Source organism: Elephantulus edwardii, unplaced genomic scaffold, assembly GCF_000299155.1.
Source record: "Elephantulus edwardii isolate Elephantulus edwardi_28Jun2011 unplaced genomic scaffold, EleEdw1.0 scaffold00045, whole genome shotgun sequence".
In the NCBI taxonomy this organism is placed as follows: Eukaryota; Metazoa; Chordata; class Mammalia; order Macroscelidea; family Macroscelididae; genus Elephantulus; species Elephantulus edwardii.
Window position 1 is genome coordinate 13805721 of NW_006399795.1, and position 23577 is coordinate 13829297.

Here is a 23577-nt window from a genome sequence, read left to right on the forward strand (position 1 = left end):
GAAATGGTAGTTGGGAGGGGAAATGTGCAACAATGAATAAATAAAAGGGGGGAAAATTTAAAAAATGAAAAGGCCTTATCTTCTGTCTAGCTGAGGGTTGTCTTTGTATGTTGATGGACACAGGCTGTGGAAATTGTGGCTTTGGCCAGATTGAAATCATGGCAGGTCCAGAGATTGGCATTCAAGCTGTGCTACAATCCTGAGGCACACGGTTTGAATCCACCCTCTGCTCCATGGAAGAAAGATGGGCAAACTCCTCCCGTGCAATTAACTGCCTCTGAAAATCTGTGAGAGGGTCAGCTATGGGTTAGTTCTGACTCAACAGTACACACACGACAACAACATGCTGACAGGTAGAATAAGTAGTGTACTGGCCACATACGGGCGCATTGCTTTGCATCAAGTTAAAATCTAAAAAAAACTTCAGTTGTGAAAGCAACATAAATGGGATTTTAAACTGCTGAATCTTAACTGCTAATTTGTCATAATTGGAGAAGCTAATGTCAACTCATTACATGATGCTTAATTTGTGCAATAAATTATGAACCTGGGGGAACCCTGGCTCCTCTCCTACCCAGGGGCCTGCTGTTTAACGCAGACGACCCATCTTTCATTCCAGCCGGCAACTTTCTGAAACTATTAGTCATCTAACTACCCTCACCTGTGGCCCCAGAAGGTCGCATGGAATTCAGGGAGTAGCTGGAGAACATTCTTAAACATCATAGTTAATTTCACTGTCTATATTGTGTCAACTATAGTTCCAGAAAAGAAGGATCAAACTGTAAAGATGTGGAAAAGCTGTGAAGGATGCACTGGGGTGTTTGCAAACACACAACTGGACCATGGACTGGAGCATGTCTTCTGGGGGTGGGCTCTGTGGTGTTTGCTGGTTACCATCAAATTGGCCCTGATTCATGGTGACTCCATGCACAAGGGAGTGAAATGTTGCATGCAGTGACACCTCCATGATCTGTTGCAAATTGGACCACTGTGATCCAAGTTCATGATCCAATAGGGTTTTCACTGACTGATATTTGGAATCACCAGGACTTTCTTTCTCATTTGTCTTAGTCTGGAAGTGCTGCGGAATCTGTTCAGCATCACGGCAGCACACAAGCCTCCAATGATAGACGGGTGAGAAATGGAGCTGCCGTTTTGACTCGTAGGTGGCAAAGCCCCTGAAGCTGGTCCCTGGACCCGGTGCCCAGGTCTGCACTTTACAGGCTGGGAGCCTCAGGCACTGCTCCCCCTACTATGATTCCGAGCTCCTCATTTGAAAAGCAGTGATGATAGTCTTGCTGGCCCTTGGGGACCTCCTCTCCCACTCTGCTGACCATAGCCCTCTAGGTGTGGGGAGAGAAGGGCTGGTCTATCTGCATTGTTTGGACAGCTGAGGTCTTGTTTCCCAGATCCCTCCCCAGTCAGTGCCCTGTGACTCTGTGTGAGGGTTCTAGAGCTTTCTCCCTTGCTCAGACCTCCTGAAGGTTAGAAGAGGGTCCCAAAAGAAAGGATTTCTGCCAGGCTTTGGGAATGAGGCTCAGGAGGTTGTCCTCAGCACAGCTTCATCTGATCTATACAATCTATTGCTGCTCGCTTACCCTCAGTTTAGGAAGCTCTGGTGGCCTAAGTGGTAAGGAGCTGTGCTGCCATCCCAAAGGCACACAGTTTGAATCTACCAGCTGCTCCAAGGGAGAAAGATGGGTCATCTCCTCCCTCACAATCAATCTGCCCCTGAAAACATGCTCGAGGGTCAACTATGGGTCAATTCCAACTTGCTGGTACACAGCAACAGTGGCCTAGTAGTAAGGCGTTGCACTGCCAACCCAAAGGCAGGCAGTTAAAATTCACTGGATGCTCCATGAGAGGAAGATAGACACTCTCCTCCGGTGTAATTTACCACCTCTGAACATCTCCTGGAGAGTCAGCTATGAGTCTCGATTCTAATTCAAGCACACATAAGAGGTTTGGTCTCACATACCTTGTTGTTGTTATGTGCCATTGAGTCACCTGTGACAAAGTGATCCTATTTACGACAGCCCAGAAACCTGCTCTATCCTGTGCCAATCTTATTGTCTCTGACACACGTACCTCCATTAGCCCAGTCACTGAGACAATCCATCTCACCAAGGGTCTTCTTCTCTTGCGCTGTCCCTCTCCAAGGACTGGTCTCTCCTTGAAACATGCTCAAAGTATGTCAAACGGAAGCTTCAGAATCTTTGCTTCCTAGGAGCAGTCTGGTTTCACCCTCTCTAGAATGAAACGTGTTCTCCTAGCAGTCCATGTATATTCAACACTCTTCTCCAGGACCACAGCTCAACGGCATCAATTCTCTTTCTATAATCTCTAGTCATTATCCAGCTTTCTGATGCATAGCAAAATAATTATTAAGACCGTGGCCTGGATCAGGCGCACCTTAGTCTCTACACTGACATTATTGCTCTTCAGTGCCCTGGAGGAGTTCCCTGACCGCACATAACCTACATCCCAAATTTCTTCCTCGCTCTTCAAAGACTTCCTGCAGGACTCCAGGCCCATTCCTTGAGCCACCTGGTCCTCTTCCCTGGAGTAAAACCCATCATAACCTTTTTGTCTTCCAGTCGACTCATAGTGACCTTAGTCAGGATAGAACTGTCCCTTAGAGTTTTCAAGGCTGCATGTAACCCTTTATGTAAGCAGGCTTCCTCAACTTGGCTGGTAGATTAGAACTGTGGACCTTGTAGTTGAAATCCCCATGCTTCGTCAACAGCACCATAAGAGGTAAGCACCAAGCGCAGAGCCGCACACTCGTGTAGAGGGCTCCTCTAAATGTTAGCCAGAACCAGGAAGAAAAATACCTGGAGGCTAGTGGGTTCCTAATTGAGTATCCAGGGTGCACGGTGGCGGCAGAGGCCCAGCGCGGGAACCCTGAGGTGCTCGGGTAAACGCCTTAGGGGAGGAGTCTGGGTGAGAAGGGAGGGCTGGGGGGTGCTGAGCGTTCTAGGTCCGTGGACAGCTGCCTCTGGCCCCAGTGACTCGGTGATCCCGGGGCTCTGGGAGGGAGCCCAGGTACCCTCGCTGCAGGAACTAGTCCGCTGAGTGCAGTGCGCGCGCCGGGGGCGGGATCAGGGGCGTGCTGGGGCGGGGCGGGAGCTGAGGGGCGGGGTCGGAGGCGGGCCCGGGGCCTGCGCGGGGGTCGTCCTTGCAGCATGTAGGGTGGGGAGGTGTGCCTGGGATGGGGCCGGGCTTGGGAAGGTGCTAGGGGGCGGGACCGGGAACGTGCCAGTGTGGGACGGGGTCAGGGGCGTGCGGGGGCGGAGACATCTAGGAAAAAGGAGGTGGGGGAGGGATCAGAGGTGTGCTGGGGCGGGGGCGGGGGCGTGCCCGGGGGCGTGCCCAGGGCGGGCCAGCTTCCAGGCGCGGGTCTCAGCTCGCGCTGCGTTAACAGCGGTGGCGGGAGCGCGGGCGGACCCGGCGCTCAGGTCCCCTTACTGTCCCTCCGGGCGAGGCGGGAAGTGGAGCCTTCGCACCTGCAGAGGCTCAAGGTCTCTGGACACCTGTGGCTGCGTCCCTGCACCTTCCCAGCCATGCCTCACGTGAAGGAGACTCCGGAGGGCTGCCAGGGCAGCCTATGAGCTGGGCCGGGATCAGGGGGCCCTGTGCAAGGCTGTGGCACAATGACTTTCCGCCCGGAGGCCAGGACACCTGGACGAGCGGCGGGGCGCGCGGTGGCCCTGACCCTGGTGTTGCTGCTGCCCGCGCTGCCTGCCGACGCCCCGCCGCGCCTGCCCCAGCTGCAGCTCAGCATGTGAGTAGCGGGCGTTCCGGAGGCAGACACAGAACAATCGGCTCTGCCTTAACCGTGGTGGAGGTGGCCACGCAGGGCGCTGGGGGGCCCTGCAGCAGAGCCCTCTCACCTCCTCCTTTCCCCTTCCTTGTGCGCTCCCGGCTGCAGCGCGGGCGGAGCTCTGTACGTGATCTGCACGCCGAAGTGGATGCTGTACTTTGGAAAAAAGACAAGGGTGGAGTGGGGGTCCTGGGGTTTAGGGGGGTAGCCCAGCTCTCGCCAGGAGGTCTAGCCAAGGGAGAGGGCTTAAGAGGGAAAAGTGAGCAGCTTGGCCTCACTTCCTCTAAAGCCTGGCTTCTAGGGTCTGTTTTGGGGGCGGGGCGGGGTGCGCTCAGGGAGGGGGCCACGCGCCTGGAAGGGGGTGTGTGCACAGACCCAGGACCCGCGAGAGGATGGGGGCTGCACGGAGTTGCTCTCAGCGTTAACTAAACACGTGTGCGGCGCGCTGCTGGAAAGGCACTGTGGAGAAGGAATTTGGTAGTCGAATGGATAGAAGAGAGGGGTCAGGGAGCGAGTGAGATGAATTTAATTTTGAAAGATGATTCCCCAACGGGCCCAGGAGTGATCTCTCTTTAACAGCAATCAGTCCCGGGTTGGTCTCCAAGGAAAACTGATGCTGAGGTTAGCCCAGCTTAGGGGAGGAGGGGAGTCTGCTGGTGGCCCTCACCCCTCGGTCCCTGCAGGGTGCCTGGTTTGGGCTTGCCGAGCTTGGAGAGTCTCTGGAGGCGGTACTGACTGAGTAGCACCTGCGTGCAGCCCTTGTGCTGTGGGGCGTGGGCGTGCTGCCCTTGGCCGAGCAGGGAATGCAGGTCTGACTGACTCTGGCCCCCTTTGCTGATGGCTCTTCTGAGCTGCAGACAGTGTTTGCCAACCCCAACTCTCCCCATAATGCAGGCCCCGCAGGCCGTACACCTGGATGGAGCCACAGCTGCTGGGTCTCTGGGGTCAGACTGGGGGCGGAAAAGGGGGTGGGCCTCCAGGCGGAGTTAGAGAGGGGAGTAGTCCTTACTCCCAGATACCTACCTCAGTCTTCTCTGTTACTCAAGAAGGAAGGTCTCCTTTCAGCTGAAGCGAGGGTTCTGGGATGGGGAATTTGCATCTGGAAATGAGAATTGCCTAGATCTCAACGCCTTTTCCCTGGGACTTATGAGTCCTTTTAAGGGTCCCTGCAGCTGCAAGCAGGTCATAGGAGGAGATTCGGCTACTTACTGGCCCTGCTCTCCAGATAGTTGGTCAAGCAAAAGCTGTAGACTCCGTGCTGTTGGGACCAGAGGGAAGGAAGCTGCTCGGTTGATGCCTCTGCCCTTTGGTGAAAGCCCTGACTGTGGCTTGCTTGTAGATACTCACCACTCTTACTGCCTCCTTCCAGCTCCCCTGAGCTTCCTGCGCTCTCATATGTTGGAACCCAAAGTCCCTTTCCCTGTGTTCTGCTTATGAGCTGGGAGGTAGGATTGAACTGGCCAGGATGGATTAGAGAACCTGGGCAGTGGGAGCCCCTAAAGTCAGTCCTTCTGTCTGTCTCCTTCTCCTACTCCATCGTGCAACCCCTTCTGTGGGCCTGGGCCCCTAGTTCTCTCTCTGAGGTTCACCACCAGAGTTGCTATACCCCAGTTGCACCGTAGTGTTGTCTACAATCTTTTTGTCTCTTAGGCCCAGCCTGTGCCAACACACAGTGGGTCTGCAGCAGGTCTGGTCTGGCCAGCAGGTTGCAGGGATGAGGTCTCCCCATTGAGCTATGCAAACCTGAATATTCACAGGCAGCTTGTTCTGCTGAGCTGGAAGAGAGTGGACATCAGTGGCCTCCAACAGGAGCAGCCTTGCGACCCGGCAGGTCTGGGGGCTGGGAGGGCAGCAAGGGTCCTCATCTTGGCCATTCCTTTCCTGCCTGCCACTGTCCTACTGGGGAGAGCTGGCTGGCTGGTGGAGCTGGGCAAGAGGCCAGCCCCCAGGCTCTCTCCTTCCTGAACTGCAGGCAGGCACATTTTAACAGTACTGTAAACCTCCCGCCTGCCCAACTCAGTGTGGGGAAGGACGCTGCGCATAGAGCCCCCTGACTCAAAGCTCCAGGTTTGGTGCCATTCATTTGGACTATGACTTGTTCTCTAAAGCTCCTTCAAAGTGAATTTCTGCGGCTGAGGAAAATTGGCTTGACTTTCCTTCTTGGGGCTTGAAACTACTGCTGACCACATGCAGGGCAGCCCGAGGCTAGGACTGGGCCCGGGACAGAGAGACAGATGTCCCCTTGCACTCAGGCTCTGAACTTCAGAGCAGTCTCATCCAGCACTGCAGGATCCCTGGGGGTCGACTCACATCTGGGCAGCTAGACTAAGAATTGGGCTGACCTAGTCGTACTGCAGGAGCTCTGGTGGCCTAGTGGTAAGAAGCTGAGTTGCAATCCCAAAGGTACACAGTTAAAATCTATCAGCTGCTCTGCAGGAGAAAGATGGGCCTTCCATCTCATCCCATGTGATTTACTGTCTCTGAAAACACGCTGGAGGATCAGCTATGGGTCAGTCCCACCTTGATAGGACTTACCAATAACAGTTGTACAGGACCTTTAGCTCAAGTCCAAACTTGTTTGTAAGTGGCTCTCGGGAAAGGGCCTGACACCTGAGCAGGTCTCACTCCTAGAAGCTGAGCCCCTGATCACTTTGGAAGCCCCACATTCGGCTTTGGCTGCTTTGGTCCTACACACCTGACGTGGCAGGTCATTGTCGGATCATCTAGCAGAGGGCCCTGTTCAGTGGTCCCTCAGCCTCTCAAGGTGGGAGCCTGGCTTGCCCACCCCAGAGCCTCATCTGGCCATTGTTTTCCCCACCCTGGCCAGTGACGTGCCTCCAGAGGATCTGGGTGGATACTAATGGGGCCATCTCCTGAGCCAGGCTCCCTCATGAATGATGTGTGCCCAGCTGAGGTCTAACTACCCTCAGACCCAGGTTTGCACATCCTGGGACCCCTGGTAACCAGCCACCCTGGTTGTGTCTCCATGCTCCATGAGTCCAGCCTGGTGGGAAGCAGATGGCCTGTCAGCTGGGACAGACTTCCCGTTCATGGGCTGGGCTCACTTTGTAGTGTGGGAACTGCCTCGGACACAAAGCAGCCCCACCAAAAGGGCCTGACAGGCCTGGTTGCCCCGTGTTACAGATGATCTGTAAATGTTCTGCAAATGCTCCAGTCTTGTCTGTCATACCTCCTTGAGGCTTGACCAGGCTTCCCTTTGTTCCCTCCTCAGCTGCCCTCTCTCTGTCCCCCTGACCACTCATTCCCTTGGGCCCTTCATGATGGAAAAGTTACCATTGTTGTGGGTCTGAGAGGCCATAGCACTGGCCTGAGGCTGGGCCCTGAGCCATTTTTCCGGAGAGCAAGCGGTGTCTGGGAAGCTCACTGGCTGGGTGGGCAGGCTGCAGGCTCCTTGTGGTTCACGGTTTGGGTCAGCAGTGTCCTGTAAGAGATAGAGGGCTGGGACCAGTGGCCCCATAATGCCCCAGTGAGCGGGGCACCGGTGAGTGAGGAGAAAGAACATTCCAGAGAGACTTTGGTGTGAAGTTCAGTGGAATTGGTGAAGGGTTGGGATGGACACCCTCAATGCTTTGAACTCTCATTAGCAACAGCCTGCAAGGTCTGAGGAGGGGATGGAAAAGGAGGGGCTTCAAGGAGAGCAGCAGCCCCACCCGGTTTCCTGGCAAGCCATGAGGGTCTCAAATGGGCCGTGTTCCCCACCCTTTCTGCCTGGTGGCTGGACCACCATCCGACTCAGCCTTCTGCATGGGGACCTGCCCTCCGCACCATTGTCCCCTCCCCACCCCAATGCCATTTTGTGTATTACACTAGGCCAGCACTTCAGGGAGGCCTGGGGTGGGAGGGTGGGGGGGTGGTGCAACCAGAGATGTTACAACATTCTGTAAGCCAGACCTGTTCTTGAGAGGCACGAGCTCATTTCAGATGTGTGGGAGCCCTGGGGATGCAGCTGGGATCACCTCATTTTGCAGAGGCAGTTGTAGAGAGGTCCAGATGCTGGACTGAGCTGCCTGCTTCAATCTATGCTGGTTATACAGACCACTGCCAGCTCTGTGTCACCTTCACTTGCCAAGGAGTGAAGAGTCCTGCTAAAAGGTCCCCACAGTGCAGAGCGGCTTCAAAGTTGGGGGAACCCTGCAGCCAGGAGGTTCCAAGCCTTCAGCACTGCAGGACACTGCTCCCCCTCCTCCCCCATCCACTCTTTCCAATGAGAGAGCGAGGCGGGCATTGGTCCTAGGCTCACATGTGGATAATTGCACTCCAAGCCGCTGATGTTCTTGGAACGAGAATGATGCACCATCTAGAGATGTTTGCTTGGGAACAGTTTTCGTTTACCAGTAACTTTGCTGCTGCTGCAAGGAGACATAGCGGATTCCCTGACATAGTGTGCAGCGCTGGTGAGAGTACCAGCTGACACAGCCCTGTCCTGCTAACTCATTGAAACTCACGCCGGCCTGGCCAGGGCTGTGATATTACCTCCATCACACAGATGAAGACATTGAGTCAAGGATGGTGAAGCTCTTTGCCTGCCATGTTGGTTGTCATGTGGAGCTGAGGACTTTGGGCATGTGTTGGAACCTGGGAATCCTTAAAATCAAGTGTGAACCTACCTCTGCAGGCTCCAGGGTAGAATATTGTTGTTGTTGTTATGTGTTAGCAACCCTTTGTACAATAGCTCTGAAGCCTGCCCTGTCCTGAGCCAGTCTCACTGACTCCGACACACTTATCCACATTGCCCCAGTTACTGTCTCAGTCTATCTCATCAGGGGTCTTCCTCTTCCTGCACTGTCCCTCCACCTTTCTTCTGAGCATGATGCCCCTCTTGAAGGATTGGTCCCTCCTGGCCACATGCTCAAAGTATGTGAGATGGAGCTTCAAAATCCTAGCCTCCAAGGAGAAACTTGGTTTCACTCTCTCTAAGACAGACCTATTGGTTTTATTTGCTGTCCATGGTCTATTCAAGATTTCATAACTCAAAGGCATCAATTCTTCTTCATCCTTATTCATTGACTCTCTGATGCATAGCAAGTAATTATGAAGACCATGGCCTGCGTCAGGCACACCTTAGTCTCTAGACTGACATCATTGCTTCTCAGTACTCTGTAGAGGTCCCTGACAGCAGATTTACCTATGCAATTCATCTTTTGATTTCCTGCTGGTGCCAAGGGTATTGATTGTGGTGGAGCCAAGCAAGCTGTAACTGTTAGCAGCCCCAGTCTCTTCTCCATCTATCATGGTGTTGCCATTTGGCCCAGTGGCGAAAATCTTTGTCTTCTTGACATTGAGCTTCCATCCAGATTAAATACTACAGTCCTTGACCTTCTGTAGCAAGCACTTCAGGTCATCCTCAGTTTTAGCAAGCAGGGTTGTGTCATTTGCATCACATAGGTTGTTGATGAGTCTTCTTCCAATCCTGATGCCACATTCCTCCTCGTAAAGCTCAGTCTCCTGAATGATCTGTTCTGTATGTAGATAGAAAAGGAATGGAGACAGGATGCATCCCTGACACATTCCTTTCCTGGTTTTGAACCATGCAGTGTTTCCCTGTTCTGTTCTGAGGACTGTTTCCTGGCCCAAGTATAGGTTTAGGATAAGCACAATCAAGTGTCCTGGGATTCCTAATCTCCTCAAGGTTAGGACAGGGTGGATTTTCTTTCTAACAGTGGACAGAGAGTCCCCACTCTGAGAACTCCATGCTCTTTTACCTGACATGGTGCCTGGGCACATGTTGGACGGTGGTGGGGTTAGGTGGTGTTGAATTGGCTCTGATTCGTGCACAACAGGATGAAATCCTGCGCTGTCCTCACAGTCTCCGCTGTGTTTAAGCCCACTGCATCGTTCCATCTCATTGAGGGTCTTCTGTTTTCCTGACCCTCCACTTTTCCAAGCATGATGTAATTCTCTAGGGACGGGCCCCTCCTGATTACATGCCCAAAGTATGCGAGACGAAGTCTCCTTCTAAGCAGCTCTCTGGCTGCGTTTCTTCCAAGACAGATTTGTTTATTCTTCTGGCAGCCCACGTTATAGTCCATAATCTTTGCCAACACCAAAATTCATGAGCTGGTGATGGGATACTGAGGCCCTGGTCTGAATCCCTGCCCCAGACATCTTCCCGTCTTCTCATCCCTCTACCCCCCAGGCCGGGGACCTGAAGTTGATGCTGTGAGCTCTGGAAAGACTAGACTTGGAAGGATATGGAACCCTGAGAGCTGGGGAGGCAGAGAGGCCTGACCCTCAGCGAGCCTGTGTTTCTCTTTGGCAGGTGGCCACGGAGGTGGAGGAATTGGAGCCACCCCCGTGGGGAGGACGTTGAGGAATTGCTGCTGAACCTAGAAGGCACTCCAGAAATGCATTACCTCTTCCTGTCACTTGTCTTTATTTTCTTTTTTAAATAACATTTTAATTGTGATTTTTAACAAACCTTTACAGAGATGTTAAATTTTCATTTGTTCATTGTTACGTATTTTACACCCTTTCCCTCAGTTCACTATTTAAAAAAAAAATATTCATTCATTATTGCACAATTATGTACCTCCCCACCCCGCAGTCCTCTTTGCAGTAACAGATCTCTAATTCTGGGCTGTTGTCATAAGAATAGTGCCTAAGCATATATTAATTTTAAAGAGTTATTTTCTTCATCTGTTCCAATGCTGTGGTTATTAGCTATCCACTCTCACCCTAGTCTCCTCCCAACCCCGCATGTCAGACCTGCTTTAGAACAGTGGTGCTATGCAGTATTTGTCCTTTTGTGACTGAGATATTTCACTCAGCATGATGTCCTCCACAGTCCCCCATGTTGTGTAATGTTTTATGAGTTCCTTGTTTTTCAGTGCTGTGTAGTATTCCATTATAGGAATATACCAGGGTTTTCCTATCCATTCGTTTGTTGATAGGCACTTGGGTTGCTTCCATCTCTTTGCTATTGTGAAGATGCAGCAGTAAACATGGGTGTGCATACATTTGCTTGGGTGACAGCTCTCTCACTCACGAAAGGACTGCAATACTGCAATAACACCACTGTTATAAAGCAGGACTGACATGAGGGTTTGGGGGAAACTAAGAAAAGAGGAGATAAATAATGAACACTGCATTGGAACAGATGAAGGAAAGAACTGTTTAAGTTGATTAGGCATTATTTTCATGACAATAGTCCAGAATGAGAGGTGCACAGAAAAGTGGATGGGGGAGGAGTTGAGGGAGAGGCAGGAAATGATGCGACAAAGGATAGAGATTTTCTTTAAAAAGTTGAACTGGGGGTTAGGGAGGAAAATGTGCAACAATGAATGAGTGAAAATCCAACTTTTCTTAAAATCACAATGGAAAAAAAAAGGAAGAGGGCATCTGTCTTGTTAGAGACCACCCTCATCCTTAAATCAGGGCAGGCCCAGGCAGGCCCACACTTGAACTGCAGCCTGTCTCCCTGGCCTGTTTCCAGAATATTCCTCCCGCTGACTTCGCTCTCTCTCTCTCCAGCAGGGCAGGTGGCTTCATAATCAGGCTCCCCTTGCCTCGGCTGTGCAGAGGCGGCAGCTGGGTTTGGATAGTGACCCTCGGCTGGCCACAGCTGGGTTGTCCCCCCCCCCCCCATTTAGCTTGTGCAAGGATTGGAGGGCGAGGCTGCAGTGTGCTGGGAACAGGCTGTAGGTGCCGTAGGTGGGGCTAGAGCCATTTACTCTGGTTTCACAACCATCCTTCCCTCCTCCTTGAATGTGGAACGCTCATTGTCCAAACACTCGCTGGTGGGGTCAGGGGTGCCGAGAACGAGAATCTGGGGAGTGGCTGCATCCCCCTTCTTGCTGTCCCTTCTCCATGCTTCCTGGGTGCCCTGCTCTCTCTCATGCCCTTTCACCTCTGCTTGTCCCTCTGCCTCGCTTTCTTTGGGCCCATCTCTGAAGGAAGTAGACCCGGAGTAGTAAGCATAGCTTTGGAGTCAGGTGGGTTTGGGGTCCCAACCTGGAGTGCTTCATGCTGGCCTTGATGCCTCTGTCTGTTGTGAGGACAGCAATGGTTTGAGTGTCCCAGGAAAGTGGGAAACCAGGCTTGGTGAGGTCGAGGCCTGTGTGTGGTCTTTTAGTCTCTGAGGGCTGCTGGGAGAGGAATACTGCAGTGGGGTATTTTAAAGAACAGAAACGTGTTTTCTCACAGGCTAGAAGTCCACTCTTAGGGTGTGGTTCTAGGGGTGGGCTGTGCTTTGTCTCAACTTTTAAACCAAAACCACTTCCACTCCCATCGAGCTGATTTCCACGCGTTATAGCTGAGATCCTTGAAGTTCCTGGGTTTGTAGATGCACCTTCCTCCTCAGTCGGCCAGTGTCTGTCTTCGTCTTGTGTCTGTGTGTCTCTGCCATTCTTTCTGTAACTTCATCATAACCACTCATGGACTGAAACATGCAGTGACCAAGCGAGTAACCAGACCAGGCGAAGTTTCATTCCATTGTGTGTGTGAGATTGCTGTAGACAGAGTGCACCTGATGGCAGGTGACAATGTTATCACCTGAGGTGGTTCCATTTAGGACCCACCCTACACTGTCAGAGGAGTTCTGGTGGCTGAGTGTGTTACATGTCGGGCTGCTAACCAAAAGGTCAGTGGTTCAAATCTACTAGCTTCTCTGAAGGAGAAAGACGGACAGTCTGGTCTCCTCCTGTGAAGACTTAACACCTAATAGAGAGTTGCCACAAGTCTGCATTTACTTGAAGGCAGTGGGTTTTTGCTTTTCTACACTGTTATGACTTCAACGGATTGATTATGTTAATGTGTTGAGATATATATCTCATTGCTGATCTGACTATCTCATATAAATCTCTCATATCTTATATATATCTCATGTGTGTACTGTTGTTATGTGCCATCAAGTTACCTGCGACTCATAGCGGCCCTATGTACAATAGCTCTGAAGCCTTCCCTGTTCTGAGCCAGTCTCACATTGTCTGAAACACCTACCCCTATTAAATCAACAGGTGCTTGTTGTTAGGTGCTGTCAAGTTGAGTATGACTCATAATGACCCTATGAACACCAGATCTGAACCTTGTCCTATCTCTTGCCATCCTTACAATCTCTGACACACTCAAGTCCATTGCCACAGTCACTATATCAATATTAAGATTGTCAGATTAAGACAGACTAGGAAGAAGGATTGGCCATCCACTTCTGAAATAACAGGCTTTTAAAAACCCTATCGACAGACTGACATAGGGTTGGGGGGAGACTGAAAAAGATGGGGTCAATTATGTATCCTGCATTGAAACAGCTGAGGGAGAGAACTGTTTATAGAGGATACATGATGAGGTATTATTGTCATGACAGGAGTCCAGAACGAAAGCTGCATAGTGGAGTGGACTTGGGGGGGATTGTATAACAATGAAAAAATTTTTCTTTTAATTTTCAAAGAGAAGAGTGAACTGGGAGGAAGGGGAGGGCAGGGAGAAAAGTGCAACAATGAATGAATGGAAATCCAAAGTCTCTGTAAATGTTCATTAAAATGAATAATAATAATAATAATAAAAGAAAAAACAAACAAACAAACATAAAAACCCCTATCAACAGTTGAACACTAGCGGAACATGAAGAGAGTATAAGAACCCACACTGGCAGTAAATTCAAACGAGGAAAAAAAGCTGCAAACATCCTTTAATAGTTGGTATATGGAATAGACGGAGCGTGAAATGTTGGGAAACTAGTTGTGAGAAATGAAATTGAACATGTGAACATTGACATTCTGGGCATTAGTGAAACGAGGTGGACTGGCTTTGACCACTTTGAATCAGAATATCCTCAGGTGGTTGATTGCCCTCAGGTGGTCTCCAAGCCTGCGTGAGGGACTTCACTCATAGGGGGATAAACTCCACGTGGTCCAGAGCCACCAGGTGCTTGAGCCCATTGTACCTGTCATGTGGTCAGTCCTTCTCATAGACGATGGCATTCACTTTTGCTGACCCTCTGCATAACCTAGCATGACGTCCTACTGATTGTCATTGTTTGGTGCCATGACACCCTGTGACAGAGGGATTTTTATGTTGTAGACTTGATTGTCACAAGGTCACTGGTTCTTTCTTCTGTGGCTCCCTGAGTGGGTTTGAACCACCAAGGCTTCAGTTGCCTGAGCACTTAATCACTGGGCCACCAGGGCTCCTCATTCTCGGGGTCAGAGGTTAGGATTACAACACATATTTTGGTGGGGGCACAACTCAATCCACAGTGGTGTCTGCAGGGCCACTGCGGTGTGGTCACTGTCTCTTCCTCCTCGAGCCTGGTGGGCATCAGGGGAGAGCAGGGCTCTGGGCTGTGGTGACCTGAACCAGGGCTCTGGCCCTGAAGGTCCTTCCAGAGTGGGCGGCAGGATGGGCTGGCTGTTGGTGACCGAGATGCTGAATATGTTTGTCCCTTTATCCAGGCCCCACGTGTGTGCAGAGCGGGAGATGACCCTGGTGGCCCGCCACCAGCCCTGCGTGCAGGCCTTCAGCCGAACTGTGCCCATGTGGACGCCAGGCTGCGGGTCACAGAGGTGGTGTGTCAGCCACGTGAGGCGGTAAGTGGTAAGCAGGTCCTCCCATTCCATGTGGGAGGACCTGCTCACATCCACAGTCCACTCACTGCCTGGAGCGGAGAACTTTGAGCTGGAGCAACCTGGTCAACCCCAGATAGGATAGAGGGCTAGTCAGGACACCCAGGCCCTGGGGGCAGTGGGAAATGGGGGGCGGTGCCTGGGGGAGGGCTTAGTGAAAAGGAAGCCTTTTGAGTCTTAATCTCTGGCTTTACCCAACCATTTGGTCATTGTCCACCAGCCTGTTTCCTTATCTGTGAAATGGGTTGAGAACACTGCTGAGATCCCTACCTATTAGCACTTGTCTTGGCCCTGAGGCTGTTGGGACAAAATGCCTACACTGGTGACTTAAAACCAGAGACTCCTATTCTCTCAGCCCTGGAAGAGGGAAGCCGGAAACCTGGGGGTCATCAGGGCAGTTCTCCCTCTGAAGACACTGACGGGGAGACTGCCTTGAGTTTTCCCGCTTCTGGTGGTTGCTGAAAATCCTTTAGCTGTGTCACTCCAGTCTGTCCTCATGCTGCCCTCTCATTTCCTTCGAAGGACACGGACCCTTGGGCTGAGGGCCTATTTGCTTAGTCCGGGATGATCTCGTTGTAGATCTTCAGCTTCATTCCATCTTCTAAGACCCTCTCTCCAAATAGTCATACTCACAGGTTTGGGACATGGACCTGACCTCTCTGGGGGGCCCCATTGAGCCCACTGCGTGCTAAACCTGTTGATGGTTGGCTGCAAACTAAAAGGTTGATGATTTTCAAACTTCCTTCCTGGCTGCACAGGATCGAGACCCAGTGATCACCTCCTGTAGAGGTTTCTCACTGCCGTCAGGTTGATTTCACCTCTGGGCCACCTTTTAGGACAGAGCAGAGCTGCCCCACAGGGGTGCCAAGTGGTAGGTGTATTTGAACCACTAGAGCAGCCCAAGAAACTCTGTAGAGAAATTCTACTCTCTTACACACAGCTAAGTTAAAATGCATTTACATCACCTAACCAAACATTCTTCTAGGTGGTATAGCACTGGTCTGTGCATTGCTGTACAGAGGTAACTTGTGGTTGCTGTGATGCTAAACAGAGTGACACTGATGGGTCCAATACGATAATGGTTACCCATGGAGAATAATGTTTGGTGGCGCTCCCCAATTAAAACAAGCTTGGAAGCAGGCGTGGCATCCACTTGCATAATAGCTTGCCTCCAGAAACTCTATGAACAGTGCTCAGGCCTTTCGTTCATAGGGTAGCTATGAGTCGTCTACGACTCGCCGGCACCTAACAACAACAACAAGAGCAACAATCATATGGAACCCAGGAGTGCCTCTCTCTAACTGCCTGGCACAGGGCAGGGCTTAAAGATAGGTACTACCAGGAGGGCTAGAGCTGGCCTTGGCTGGCCCTACACCTAGTGTTGGAACCCACTGAAGTCATCTGGGCTTGTCTGAACTCATCCCCAAGTCCCTGGACCAGCCTGAGCAGGGGGAGCTGAAGTTCACCATTGCCTGACTACTTACTCATGCTTGCTGTATTTTCTCCGGTGTCTACACAGCTGGCATTGAGATTTTAAAAATGAGGAACCTGAGGCCCAGAGTATTAGGCAGAGTGGTCATGACTAACTCAGCAAGAGAGGTAGCATTGAAGCATGAACCTTGGTCCATTTAACTGTTGAGTACTGGATATGGCATTCACAGATCCTCTGTTGAACTCCTATTCAGCCGTCAAAACCCATCTGAAATATAGCCTCTTCTGAGAAGCCCTCCTCAACTCTGGGAAGCTAGTGTGCCTTCTCTGTGCCCTGCATCACCAGTGGAAACATGGGGCTTCAAGGCAGAGGGAAGAGGGAAGAGTGTGGAGAGTTAGTGTGGGGAGTGGCATTGATGAGACTGGCCAAGGAAGGGAAGCTGGGTGGGGTAGAAATGCTGTGGGCTAGTCTCCCTTGGCATCAGTGCCAGCTCTGGAGCTGGCTCAGGAAGCGGTTCTAGCCCTCTAGACAGCTATGACCTGAGCAAGATAGATGTCTGTATCAGCCTGTGTTGGTGACGGCAAGCTTTGGCTGTGACCGGCCCTCCGGAGGCCAGACAGGGCAGGACATCCCGAGTGAAACGTGAACATGGAGTTGGGTGGACCGTCAGTCTGGAGGATACAGTTGCAGCTCTGTTTCCTCAGGGCCACTCACCTGACCGCAAAGAGTGTTGGGACTTGCTGAGGCTTGAGGCTGCCTGATAGGCAAGCGTGGGCCAGCCGGGAAGGCCAGCACAGCACCTCTTGGCCAGAGCCGTACTGTGGCTGGGTGTGCATCGTCTTGGGCCGGGATGCCGATGGTGATTTCCTGGACTTTTCACTGTCAGGCACAGGCCCTGGAGCTGTTTGGCTTCCAGCGTTTCTCTTCTCCAGGAATTCCTGGCGGGAGGGAGGTGGGAAGGGGATCTGTACTGGGTCAGAGAAAGGCATGGAAGGGGCTGGGACAGGTGGGCAGGAGGCAATGCACTTCCTACCCCACTCAGAAACTGACTGCAAACCTGACTCACATCAGACGTGGGGATATGTGGGGAGCCCAGGCCATACCCTACCACCGGACAAAGTCACGAGAGACAGTGACTTGAGTTCTCCCAGGGGAACATGTGGGATGAGGGACTCAGAGGATGGACTTAGGGTGACAGGCTCACAGTGGTGACCAGGGCCAGGATCAGAGCCTGCTTGGGCCTCGGTTTCCTTATCCACAGAGTAGGGGAAATCAGGCTAGGTAGCAGGCTGGATTAAGCGAACATCCCAGGTGGGCAGTGAGACTGTCCTGGGTGTGGGGGAGCGTCCCATGCCTCCAGCTTAGGACCCCTGACCCTGTGCTGCTCCCTCTGGGCCTGCCGTGGTGGCCCAGCCCCTCTAGGCTTGGGCTCTCTGGCAGTGACTGGCATATGACCTTCCGAATGACACACTGTTGACTCTTGGGGTGTGTTGTAGCTGCAGGCTGGCAGCGCTGTTCAAGGGTCTTTGATTTGGGGCACAGGGCCGGGGTCTTCCTGGAGACTGGAGAGGCAGCACATTGCCCGGCCCTGCGATCACACAGCTCCTGCTTGTGGTCTGGGAGGGATAAATATTGAGGGCGAGAGGCCCCAGATGCTCGGCTGCCAAGCATTGTAGCACACCGGCTGCCCCCTGGGGAGCAGTTTCATGTCCTGCCAAGGGGGATCTTTCAAGTGTTTGTGGGGTGTGCTGTCCGCCTGCATGCACGCACACACGCTTCCGGGAGGCGGCGTCTCCGGGTTCCTGGTGTGTTTGTGGGCTGCATCCCCACCCTCTGGAGGGAAGCCCAGTAATGCTGCAAAAGGACCTCTGTCCCCAGAGACGCTGCCTGGGCCTCCCTGGTTCCCAGGGCTCAAGAGCCCTTGACCCAACCGGCTACTGGCCGGGCCTGGTTCCCACCCTTCAGATGGTGGGTGGTGGCGGAGGCCTGGGGTTTCCATGCTGTCCCGTGAACACCTGGGAGGGTTATCCTGGAGCCATTAGTCCTGGGGGTACTCAGAGAAGGGGTGTGGACCTGGATCAAGAGTGGGGTGCAGGTCAAGGTGGCCCCTGAGGAGGTCCAGGGAGCGACAGCTTCTTCTGGTGTCACCCCCCATCCTGGGAGCAGCAGAGAGATCTCCTAGGAAGGCCAGACACCTTGCCCATAGGTGTTGCAGAGAGAGAGAGAGGAGGGGGCTTCGAGGCTCTCAGATGGGGAGGAGAGCATGGCTAGGCCTGGGGCACATAGGACCCCTAGGCCTCTTTTTCCCCAGGACAACTCCTGTCCACTTAATGTCCCGCTCTCCTACACATGAACCAAGTGGACAAGTACGTGCTTGATGTTCTTGCTGGCACCCTCCGCAGCCGTGCCCCCAGCACTGGGCACCTCAGGTCCACAGGGCCATTCTAGAACCATTCTTGGCGCTCAGGCTGGGCAGTGGGGCTCAAGGCACTTCAGGTCCGACCCCTGGGTCTTTGTGGGAAAGCCTGGTGGTGAGAGCAAGGTGTAGGGCAGGTTTAGCATGTTCCCGGCTTGATGGTGTCCTGTGCTGGCGGGTGGGCAGGGTGGAGGGTGACACAACACCAAGGCCATCATTGCCCTGGCCCCCCTCCTCCTCTGTGGTAACTCCTGCTGCCCAGTGCTGGTCTATGAGTCGGGGACAGAGCAGGGGTTAGTCTTTCAGCCCCACACCCTAACGTTCCCTTTTCATTTCTATTCTAGGACCTTTTACTACACAACCTACCGGCAGGTGTATGCCACTGAGGCCCGGACACTGCTCAGGTGCTGCCCTGGGTGGACCCAGCGGCCTGGTGACCAGGGCTGCCTGTCCCGTGAGTGTTCCGCCGACCCTGGTACTGACTCTTGTCCCCCTGACAGGCCCTGTGAATGTGGGACTGCGAGGTCTGTGTCTCGTGAGGTTTGTTCTCCCAGTGTCAGCCCAGTGTAGCCTCCTGTGCTTTTTGGGATGTCCAGGCCCGTGAACTCCATGACTGTACTGTCACTTGGTGTCAGAGAGAGACAAGGATGAAGTGTCGTGGGCCAGGGCTGGTTGGAGCGTCAGAGATGGAGCTGGGGGAGGTGGGTAATGGGGAGTGGTCTACAGCGATGCTCCCAGCCAGCTTGCAGGGGCACAGCCCATCTACAGGGTCTGAGGGCCTGTCAGGGGTGGGGGCTCTGGACACGGGTCTCATTAGTGTCAGGACCTGGGTGTCTCCTGGTTCTAGGCTTGTATGACTTTGAGGACCCATCACTTGCCAGTCATGCCATGCCCCCTTGCTAAATCTGGGGGCTCTTTGGTCACGACAGGTAAGGCTGGGGACCAGCTGTGCTGTGCTCCCTTGGGGTCATCAGGGGCCAGGCTAGGTGCCCTTAGACCTCGGTGGATACAGGAGGATGTTGCTCGTCCTTTCCAGCCACTCTCGCTGGCAGCCTGGTCCCCAGCCTCCACTACGTGCAGACGTGTCCAGCGAGGGTCCCTGATACGACGCAGGCCATTCCTGCAGCAGCTGTGAGGTGGCTGCCTCTGTGCATATGAAGAAACCCAAGTGTAGAAAGGCTGGGGGTGGGGGGCTCAGATAGGGCCAGGTATCAGCCTGGCAGGCAGCTGGAGCCAAATGGACTTAAAGGTGAATGGGGAGAGGTGGGCTCCCAGGAGAATGGGATCAGGCAGGCCAGCAGGTGAGGATGGTTGGCAGGTGAATGTGGGGACAGGTGGGCCTGCAGTGAGTGGGGAGGGGTGGGCTGTCATGTGAGGGAGGATAGGGACTTGCGGACGAGAGGGGATAGGTGGGCTGGCAGGTGAGTGGAGCCAAATGGGCAGTAAATGAGACTGTCTTTAAGAGGGATCAGTGTTTCTCAGAAGAGTCCACCACCTGAGGTTAATGGACTTCATCCCTCAGGCCAGGCCACCATCAGCTGTTAGCGCATTCTTTCTTAGCCATGAGGTGGGGACAGGCTGTGTCTCATGGGCCTGGAGGGCTTGCTCCCCTGGGCTGACCAGGAGGGGCCCCGAGCACCTGCTCCTGGCCTTTGTCTTCACCTTTCCTCCTCGCAGAGGTGGGAGCTGCTGGCCAGCCTGTGGTGTGTGTCCTCGTGTGAACTTGGGAAAAGGAGAATAAGAAGGACCAGGGGATGTTTTTCCAGCAGAGGAAGTGGTGATTCTCTCTGGAAAGGAGGAAGAGGAAAGGGAGTAGGAAGCTCCAGGCCTCCACCTGGCTGGGTGACAAGGACGAGGGGGGACAGGTGTTGGGTGCCAGCCAACAGGCCACCTCCGGGACAGCTGTGGGCGGGGTGGGAAGTGGCCTCTCTCATCACCGGCTGATCACACTGAAGTGTCCCTCCTCCTGCCCCCCACCCTGGTGTCTGCAGGAACAAAGAGGTAGTGTTTGGTGGCAAGGGGAGTGGGTGGGGCGAGCAGGCCTCATCAAAGAGGAGGTCTTCCCCCTGGGGTTCCGCTCCTATGGGAAGGTCCCTCAGGCCTCCCAAAGGGGGATCTAGTAATGTGCCGAAGGGCTGAACAATAATGGAGCTCTGAGGGGGCTGGGGATGGGGGCGGAAGCAAGGTCACATCCTGCTGCCTGGGGGCTCACTGGAGGGAAATGGCTTTTTGAGCTTGGGAAGAGATTGCAAATGCATGACCCTTGAGGGGCAGCCGATCTTTTGGGGTGGAAAGGGGTGTGTGTGTGTGTGCCTTATGCTGGGGGAGGGGTGGGCCATGCAGGTGGACTGTCTGCAGCTAGTGGGCCCCTGCATCCTCTGGGCCACTATCCCTTCACCCACTTGAGCTTGTTGGAGGCTGGCCATGGCTGCCCAGCGGGAAGAGGCTAAACCAGCTCAGGAAAGGGCTGAATTAGCCATCAGAGCATTTCAGTGGGAGGTAAGGCAGGGAAAGGGGCCTTGCACTGGGACCTCCCCAGGCATCCTTACCATGAACCGCCATGGGCACCCAGCCTCACCATTACCTGCAATCCCACATGCATTGTGAATTTGCAGAGGGACCCCCATATGCATCATGAACTTGAGACAGGACTCCCACATGCATCCCCAGATTGGGATGGGACGACCTTATTTGCACCATGAATTTGAAGAGAAACCCCTACATGTCTTTTGAACTTGAGGCAGGAACCCATATGCACCACGGGTTTGAGAGGAGACCCCCGGGTGTATCCTGAACTCCGTGCAGGCTCCTATGTGCAACTGGACTGGAAGTGCTATCTTGCTTTGTTGTTTGTTTAGAAAAGTTCATTTTTAGCCCAAGATGTACTGATTGCTGGGTCTTATTTGTTGTAATGAGCCTGTGATCTGGCTTCTCCGGAAGTTAACTTGTTTGCTCCCACTGTTTGGGTCACGGCGTGGGAAGGAAGCAGATGTGGGTGCATGGGGGATGGGAGTGGGTTCGCGTGGTTCCAGAAGGGTGTCCAGAGATTCCAGGGGTTGGTGTATTCATCTTTTTATCCGTTCATCCGTTCATCTGCCTGTCCATCATTCATCTGTCTGTCCTTCATCCATTCATTCACTTTCTCATTCATTTGTTTAACCATTCACTGAGTCACCCATTCATTTTTGTTCAGCTCTTGCCGTGTGGTGATTCTCTGTGGATGCTGGAGATTGGGGAAGACTCAGACAGTCTGGTGGGGGCAGCTGCCATGGGGTTACAGACTGGGGTTGGCGGGGTGTGCAGGCCTGGCCTGGGGATTAGAAAGGCCCCCAAGGATGCCCTCCAGGTTGCAGGATGAGGATGGACAGGTGAGGGCCTGCCAGATGGAGACGTGAGGATCTAACTGGGAACCCTGAGTAACAGGAGGTAAGGTTGCTGGAGCAGAGGGGCCAGGTAGGGGGAAGCTAAGCTGGCGGCGCCGGGTGTGATCAGGGTAAGTTGACAGCCTGGGCTGGGACGTGGCCCTCTGTGCTTGAGGCCCTTAGTCAAGGTGGTGGAGCTGGAGCCTCAGTTGATGTCTTTGCTGCCATGAGCTGCAGTGCCCGCAGCTCTACCTGGGGCCCTTTCTGTGAGGTGTTGGCGTGGATGAGAACATGGGGCACCAAGACAGGTGTGTGCCCTACTGGGCCTGATGCCTATAGTGTCTGAGCCAAGCAGCTGGGGGAGGGAAAGGCAGTGCCTGTCCTGGGTTCAATATCCTGCTGACTGCAGGGAGCAATGGGACTTGGGTAAAACCTGAGCCTTCAGGCTCATGTTCCTTGAAGAAGGTGTGACGGTGGGTGTCTTAAATGAGAATGTCATGACTAGTGTGAGTCTTGTCATGCTGGTGCACAGGGAATACTCGGACAGTGTTAAACAGGGGCTGTAGCGTCTTCTCCAAATCACAAGAACCTCCTCTTATATCAGTCAGGGTCAGACTGGCCTCCATGAGGTTTTTAAAATTTATTTTATTTTTCCCCCCCATAAGGTTTTCAGTGATTGTTTGGGAGTAGATCACCAGGCCTTTCTTACAAGGTACCTATGGATGGATTTGAAGTTCTAACCTTTCTGTTAGAAGCGGTATGTCTTCCTGTTCATACCACCCAGAGATTGCCAGCAATGCCAGGTGTTTGGGACAAGGACCACTCAGCCATGATCGCTTGCTGGCTTCACTGATGGCACTTGAGGACCTCTCACCACCCATGGCTGGTCGAGACCCCAGCCGATGGCAGTGGTAGGGGTGGTGTGTGCTCAGGCTAATGGGTCCACCCCTCCCACCCACCATTGTTACAATGGTTGCTGAGCCCCGGTGTGACCTGGAAGCGTGGCTGTGTGGAGGGCAATGTTGGGGTCTGAGGGTCGGCCAGGTTTGTGGAGGAACGCAGAGACTTTTAATGAGTGTGAGAGAATAGCCGGAAACTTCTAATCACACTGCAATTTCTCCTCACTCCACCCAGCAACTGGAGGCTGGGAGGGGACCAAGAAGAAAATCTCCCTGGGAAGGCAGTGTGGCCGGTGACCAGGGTTCCTGAGTCCATGTGGCTCTACTGACAGCTGCCTCAGACCTTGTCTGGGCACCACTCTTACCCAAGTAGTGATGAAAAGTTTTGCCAAGACCCCCAATGTTTCAGCCACAATCTCATGGGTCCGAACCATCTGCCTTGGGCTCCTAATGGAAGAGGGGATGGATCCTTGATGCCCAGGGTGGTTGAGCAAGGTGCCTGGGCTGTATGCAGCTCTGTTGTGGTACCTGAGCAGGGCATAGGCGGGGGTGAGACACTGGAGGCCCTGTCTGCTGCTTCCCTGTGCCTCTCTCAGCATGTCCTGGAGGCCGAAGATGGAGAGACTGGGCTAGAGTTGCTTCTGGGAGCAGTGCCAGCTCCCTGGGTGTGAAGCGTATGTTTGCAAAGGATTCTTTGGTCCAGGAAGCGTGGGGCCGTCTGTGTGGAGCAGGGTTGAATAGGCCTCTAGTCTGTGGGACTTCTCAGAGCCATTATGTGCAAATGTGCATCCTGGATTCCTGGGACGGAGTATTAGTAGTTTATAAGGCGATGGACCTCTTGAGAGAAGAAGAAGCGAAGGACAAGGACAACCAGTGAATAGTCGAGCAGTGTTCCTCGAGCAGGCATGGAGAAATGCTGGCATGGTTCTGGAGCCATGCACAATTCCAAGAGTCCTTCAAGAACTGAAGGCAGCCCTGCTTGCTCAGGACCCGGGGCAGGAGACGCAGGGAGAGGAAAGAAGGAAGGAAGGAAGGAAGGAAGGAAGGAAGGAAGGAAGGAAGGAA

The 23577-nt window shown here is 53.3% G+C and overlaps 1 protein-coding gene across 1 annotated transcript in view; it reads left to right on the forward strand.

Annotated features, from left to right (window-relative positions):
* The first annotated feature begins 3653 nt into the window (after positions 1–3653).
* The window catches only part of MEGF6 (multiple EGF-like-domains 6), a 170765-nt gene continuing 150841 nt past the window's right edge, over positions 3654–23577 (forward strand). The window contains exons 1-3 of the mRNA XM_006885926.1: positions 3654–3784; positions 14233–14367; positions 18596–18705. Of these exons, the coding sequence (XP_006885988.1) occupies positions 3654–3784; positions 14233–14367; positions 18596–18705 (376 nt within the window). The remainder of the gene's footprint in view (positions 3785–14232; positions 14368–18595; positions 18706–23577) is intronic.